The sequence below is a fragment of the Spinacia oleracea genome, chromosome 6 (assembly GCF_020520425.1).
Source record: "Spinacia oleracea cultivar Varoflay chromosome 6, BTI_SOV_V1, whole genome shotgun sequence".
NCBI lineage: Eukaryota > Viridiplantae > Streptophyta > Magnoliopsida > Caryophyllales > Amaranthaceae > Spinacia > Spinacia oleracea.
Window position 1 is genome coordinate 119,271,682 of NC_079492.1, and position 7,545 is coordinate 119,279,226.

The 7,545-nt window shown below is 39.7% G+C and overlaps 1 protein-coding gene across 1 annotated transcript; it reads right to left on the reverse strand.

Annotated features, from left to right (window-relative positions):
* Positions 1-6,288: 6,288 nt before the first annotated feature.
* LOC110804129 (uncharacterized) lies at positions 6,289-6,873 on the reverse strand. Its single transcript, XM_022009697.2, has one exon. The coding sequence runs from the start codon at positions 6,871-6,873 to the stop codon at positions 6,289-6,291; it is 585 nt and encodes a 194-aa protein (XP_021865389.2).
* Positions 6,874-7,545: the final 672 nt, after the last annotated feature.

A 7,545-nucleotide genomic window follows, 5' to 3' on the forward strand; every position in this document is an offset into this window, starting at 1 on the left:
CGTATTCTCCCTTGTGCACAAAGGCGTCTTTGAAAGCCTCAATCTGGTCCCCGAATAGTGCACCACACATTCTGTTGTTCTGGGGAAAAAAAGCAGGAAAATGTGAAGATATGGTTGGAGTACAGGTTAAGAAGCTACAATGGAAGCGTTCAAACATTTTAGAACCGTAAGTATAATTGTAATTTACTTACCAGTTCGGTTATTGACAATTCTATTTCACTTTATTTAAGTTTGTATCCAATTATCAAGTAACATATGGTATCGTGGGGTGAGAAAAAAGGTCATAAAGGCGTGATGAACAAGGGATATGCAATGAAGACCGTAGATCACCCAGGAAAACATGTAAAGCGTTGAGACATAAAGGACTAAAGCATGATATGTAACTGATAGTGCAATTTCAAGGGGCCATCCAAGCTTAAATGTAGGGGAGGGAACTTGTAAACAAGCATACAGTTATACGTATTGGTACATATAAACATTTTATCACGTCACGAGTTAGGTTAACCCTTGTACTTCAATACAGGCATAAATTTCAGCATTGTACGTGGTAGGAAAACATGTTAGGTGACTGTGAAATAAGATATGAAAAGTAAAAGCGATTCTTAAACCACTTAGGTTTTACCTTTTCATCTTCTAGAACCACGTGTTGGTACAGAATGCCCTTTGTGGGAGATGGCCTGGCTCGACCCTTCTCAATAACTCTCACCTTGACCTTGTAAGACCTGCTGCTGGTGTTCAGCTCATCCAAATGGACGCGTTCACGTTTCATGTTTGAAGGCTGTATAGTCTAAGAATGGGGAAAAGTATAAGAAGGATGCATGTAAGAATTCTACTATTTGAACAAATCTTCAAGTGATTCATTCAAATATGCAAGCAGTCCAAACCAAACCAAATACTTACAATAAATAACTTAACACCGCAAAAAAATGCATATATTTTTACGGATTTTGAGTATACAAAATAAGGGTAAAATAAGCAACAAAAATATGTCACAATAATGGTCCAGAGTACAATTCATGGAATCCGAGTCTTCTGTATAAAAGGGATATGGGTCGAAAAGTTATGTGTTGCCTAAATCAAGAAATACTATGGAATTTGGAAGAATTTCAAAATAATCTTCAAGTGTTAAATATGCAAGCAGTCCAAACTAAATTAATTTGCGAGAATACGTAACCTAATGCAAGAGGATTCATATTTTTTTGCGTTTTCCTGAAAACACGAAATCAAGACCACTACGTAACAAACAGGTGGAAGGTCTAGAGTAAAATTCATGAAATTTGAGAATATTTTAAGGAAGGGATATGTGTCTAGATTATATATGTTTCCTAAATCAAGAAATACTATGGAATTTGCATGAAATCCAGATCTGTTAATATTTTAAATATGCAAGCAATTCAAACGGATTCATATATTTTTGTGTATTTCTAAATACACAAAATTTAGACCAATAAGTAACAAAACGGTGGCATAACGAAAGAGCAGTGTAAAATCCATGAAACGTAAGCATTTTTAACAAGTGAATAACCAAAAAATAACACAACTATTGAGAGTCATAATTATGCATGCTTGTGTTCCATGTCAGCACATGTAAGCATACTTTTAAGAAGTGTAAAACAGTTGAGAAAAAAAACTAAAACTTCAAGCAGTTGCAAGCAGTTGAACAAATGATGAGGTGAACATTTATGTGAAATTCAGCAGTTATGTGGAATTCAGCATTTATGAGCAACAAGTCAAAGATGAAACTGTGATGCATGCTACATGTGGTTGAATAAGTACAAAATATGGTGAGAATAAACTGTAAAGATGCTCATGATTGAAATCAAAATCAAAGAAACAATCAAGGAATAAACTTTAAATATGTTTCTAACTGAAAGTAAAAGGCTAAAAGCAAATAAGAGCAAAGAGAACGTGGAGTTATACTTGACAGAGGATAATGTGTCTTTGATATTGGCAAGAACTCAAAAGTGTATCTTGAGGTCAACTGAAAAATAGTAGGTGTATATATAGGGGGAAGAGGTAAATGTATGGGTGCAAGCTTAAACCTAGTAGATTATTAATTGGGCCAAGTAAATAAGAAGTATAAACAGTAACTGGACCACTAAACAGTGATTTATAGCAGCTGGATTAAAGCAGCTGGCATACATTTCCTTTCTTAGCAAATTGTGATTCTTTTAGTATCAGAAATTTAAACATATTATATTGATGGTAGCTGTCAAAGACAAGATGTATATGGAATCTTCGGATAAGTGTACAGCAGAATCAGATAAAGGAATCTGACAATTCTGTTGACAGTTTATGGGGACTCATTTTTTTTCTTATGCATCAGAGAACTTTAGTAAAGTGGAGGGAAAAAAGGGGTAAATAGAAGTAATATTATATATTTTTTTAATCATTACTTAGTAAAATATCTGAACCTTAGAAGAACTAATACATACAGGATACATAAGCACGAAGTACACTACCCCCCACACCCCATTTTTTTTTCAAAAATGACTTAAATTAAAGGAAAGTTAAGAAACCATAATCCGAATGGTCATTACCAAGCAGTGGGCATTTTTATTAAGCAGTGAACCCAAATAGGCCATGTAGTGTGGTTTTGCGCAAGATTGCTTACAAAATGGTTTCGAAATCCTCTGAATTCCATGAAGCCGGTCCACTCTTATTGCCATAGATGCCATGATTATTTGTAAATCGGCAATGCAAAAAGCAATATGCCCTGCACCATGTAAACCAGATAATACGGAATTGTGTTAGAGTGGTGGCTAGCATGAAACGTAGGCGTTAAAAAAGGAAGGGAACAATACAAGAACAAATACAACTAAAATGGAACTTCCGGCCAGCCATGATCTCGTGCAAGATTGCTTACAAAATGGTTTCGAAATCCTCTGAATCCCATGAATCCGGTCCACTCTTATTGCCATAGATGACATAGTTATTAGTAAATCGGCAATGCAAAATTAGTATGCCCTGCATCATGTAAACCACATAATACGGAATTGTTTTAGAGTGGTGGCTAGCGTGAAACGTAGGCGGCAAAAATAAAGGGAACAATACAAGAACTAATACAAGTACAATGGAACTTCCAGCAGCCATCCTACCATTTCTATCAGTGAATTAAAGACTCCGTATAAATATCCATCAAGGACAAAAAAAAATTGCAATTTCAGCACTGGATAGTATAATCACCGGATAGGCAAGTTCCTAACCATAACCTCAAAGTAATACGGGCAATCAGGAAACAAGTTGCAAGTCAGAGAAATGTATGACGCCAACTCTCAGTGATCTCACAAAAAGCATGTGAACAAATAAGAACAATTATAGAATTATGCTCCATGCAGCCAACATTTGTAGATAAGAATACAAACCTGATCATACACAAATCTCGGCTTGTCAAAAGCCCTGCACGCTACCTACAGTGACAAAAACAGCAAAATCAAGAACCAAAACACTTGGGAAAAAAGAAGGAACAAAAGCACAACCTAAGAAGCAACTGGTTAATATGCAGATGCGGAGAAGGGGAAAAACAGCAGAATACATAGCACTGTTAAATGGAATACAACTGATGAGAAAGAAAAGGACAGAGAAATAATGTAAATCAGCTTAATAGATCAGTCACGAAATAATGAAATCACCAACTCATGAATCAGAATTGTGTTTCCCTTAATAACACATAAAACTTCCATTCGGTTCTTCTCCGCACAAGGTTTCAGATATCAACAAACATTGGTTAACACTTTAACCAATATGTAAGGTAGAATCTACGTGTCCACTTTTACCTATATTTAAAACCAACAAGAAATAGAAGAGCATGTTGTTTTTTACAGGCATTAAGGGATGTTTGGTGTTTTTACAGTTCTGCCTGTACCACACAGTTAGTTTTAAGAATAATTTTCATGGTAGACTGGCAGGCACAGTAGTAGACAGTAGGTACGGCCATTAGGGAAAACGCAGAAAAATCCAACACAATAGAAGGAAAAATAGAGGAACGCTGTGAAACATAAAAAGAAGCATAGCATAAATAAGACTCACATATTTATGCAGGAGACTAAATAATACCAGCAAGCCTTAGCACATCGTAAGAAATGACATTTTCAACTTCCGTACCAGGGAGCTGCTGTGGAGAGTTCTTTGAAATGACTGTAACCTGGATGGCTTGTCTCGCGTGTGACAAGGCGACATATAACTGCCCGTGTGAAAAACATGGACGAGGAAGGTAAATAGCAACTTGACTAAGTGTCTGTCCCTAGGACTTGTTGATTGTCATTGCAAAACTGAGCTTGATAGGAAATTGTTTCCTCTGAAAGAGAATTGGATACTTTGAGGAGGCAGCCGGCCGTAGTTTAACACGTGGTATGAATACATGCTTGCCTTTATGATGGCCAGTTATAATCACACATTAAATCAGGTTGGGGAAGAAACCTTTGCATATTAGTCTCGTGCCATTGCAAAGACCAGAAGATGGGAGTACATTTCGGAGCAAAATGACTGGACTCCCTATTTTCAAGATTAGTTCATGGGGACTCATTCCACCAGGGCACAGCGTGTTTATAAATTCCGTAGGATAGACATTACAATTATCATCAAGCATTGTGTCAAAGCTTCTGTACACAACAGAATCGCCCGGGAACTTCTGAATCAGATCCATATTGATGGAATCAACATCATCATTCATTGGGGTCAAAATTGCCCTAGTTGTAAAGATGTCAGAGCTGAAGTTATTGAGGTCTAACTCAGGGAACATAAGCGTTGTGAGATCTGTGATGGGATCTTTTCCATCTTCCAGAGGTTTTACAACCTCACTTGGCAAGTGGACAAGGCTACTGTCGGGGGTTTGCAGTTCTCCATTACCCAAAGCTAGAAAAAATGCAGAGAAGCTCGGGTCTTCTCTAGCACGTATGTTTTCTGTGAGGCGGAATTTAGTGAGTTTAGGCCACGGGGAAGAACTGACTAAACTGACCGCGGCTGCTTCGCGTTGTGTCCTACGGGGAAGGACTGGGAGAACCTGGCGGAAATCCCCACCAAAAACAATGAGCTTGCCACCAAAAAGTAAATTCTCATCACATAAGTCTCGGAGAAGCATATCCAAGGATTCAACATTCTCTTTACGTGCCATTGAAGCCTCGTCCCATATGATCAAAGTTGTTGCTTGTATCAATGCAGCCAGGCTTCCTTGCTTTGGGACATCGCAGGCGAGGGAAGCTTCAGTATCAATCGGGATTTTGAATCTGGAATGTGTTGTTCTTCCCGAGGGTATGTTAGCTGCAACAATACCCGACGTAGCAGTAGGGAGCATAATTTCACCCATGAGCCGAACTCTGCGTACAAGGCATTGTACAAGAATGTTTTGCCTGTCCCACCAAGGCCATCAATGAAGAATGCGCCAGGCCGTTTATGCTTCACATGATCAATGATGCAGTTGAAAGCATCTTGTTATGCTGGGTTTAACCTGTCACGACATGAAACGCAGTGGTCAGGTATTGGTGCATCAAGTGCGTCAGTGATGTCCCGTGTTCGAGCGACCTCGGCATCCTGAACCTCATTCAAGTAACCCAGACCAAAAGTTTGCAGTGATTTCCCCATTTCTTCCAAACATTGCTCGACTGATCTGACTGTAAGCTGCTTTGCCTTGCTCACGTAATCTGGGAATTGGTGGTTAAAATCTTCGGACATAGCAGCATAGTATTTCAGCCACAACGCATTCGGGTTACTTAGCTGGCAGAAAATCAGCATTGTTGCAAACAGGCGGCGTAGGGCGTACGACATTTGCACCTCGCATGCTTCTGCTAAGCAGAGGTCAACCGCCTCATCCTCTTCAAGTAACTTGCGTTTTAGGGCTGCTTCTTGAAAAGTTGCACATCTGTAACCATCAACTGTCAAGAGATCTTCAAACGACTTAGGGCTAGGCACATGGACAAGCAGTAAGCGCAAAAAATAACGTTCTCCTTCAGAGGGAGCAACAAATGCTAGCCTGCCAATAACCACAGTTTTATTTTTCCTTGCAAACCACTGTTTTAAACTAGCGTCCCAGCGATACTTTTCCGTAAACCTACCATACAGGTAGCCTGTGCCATTCGGTGTAGCTGCATTTGCCTTGAAGAACTCTGTCAGAGAAGTCCGGTGCCGTCTGTCTGATGCAAGCACCGAATCAAGCCTTTCATGAGGCCTGATCTGAACCATTTGCATGTTAGGCAAGTGGACTTGGAGCGGCAAGACGGTTGGATGCATTTCATACAAATCAAAGGAAAAAATCCGCCATGCAGCTTCGCATGGTGAAACCCATCGACCCGACTAGTATTGCTCTATTTCATCAACAGTCCTTTGTTCACCGTCTTGCACAACATTGAACGAGATTCTATCATGGCCCTTGTAGACATATTTGTATAAGAATTTGACTGCCTGGATGCTCGAACAAACCTCGACGTTGATATGGCAGTCAAACAAGGACGACAAGTATGGATTATATGGAATAACCCACCTGTTATCCAAGTTCGCCCTTCGAATGGAAACTGTTTCGCCGGTGTCGCTTCTCTTATACATAGGGAAACAATCAGTATTGTTGGTTGTTTCAGTGCAAAATTGTTTCGGATACCCACTCTTACAACGCACCTTGTTTCCTTTACGCTTCATGCAAGGACAGTGAGAGTTTAATTGGCCATAAGGGCCATGCATCATATGCTTAAGGATGATATTTCTGAGACTTGGGTTATCCAAGGAGGGGATTTCAGCACACACGAACTTGTCATAATCAGCTGGAGTTTTGATTTTGAAATCCGGTTTGAGTATGATCAGGAAATGTGCATGAGGCAAACCCCGTTTCTGGAACTCGACAACATAGATCAGTGCAGCAACCTCGCCGAACACATGTTTCTGCATGATCTGTTTTTTCAAGGCTAACAATTTTGCCCGGAATATCCGTGACACCAGATCAGGTCAATTCTGGGCATCTTCCCCGACACCAAGTTCTTGTTTGATTTCAGGCCATGCAGGGTTGCAAGTCATGATGACAAACAAGTCTAGTTTCCCATAGCGATGCACAAGAGACATTGCGTTTAGATACCATTTCTTTAGATCCCGAGGACCTCCAATGAAGGTTGGTGGTAGCACAACACGACGCCCCACATTTGCCGCGCTATTTTCACCACTTTCAACAGTGTCAAGAATTCCCTGGTAAAGGTCTGCCCTAATGGTGTCCTGATTTTTTCGGAAGAAGTCAAGGCGGGTGTTTTCAATCTTGACATACATGTCTACAATGTATTGTTGGAAACATCTTCCTGCTCCGAGAAGTAAGTTGTTAGGACGACTTTGGAGCTTGTACGCATAGTACTCTCTTGCAGAGATATGTTTATCCCCTTTAGTGTGTCCTCCACTCGCACCTGAAACAAGGACAACATGTATTCATGATAAGTATCTTCATAGTATAAACCAATATAAGCAATTGTGTTGTCAAAGGAATGAGGTTCAGAACAACATAATGTAAAGGTAAATGTATAACCATACACTACCATATAGTAACAATTCACACCAAAATAGATGAGTGCAGTGCGA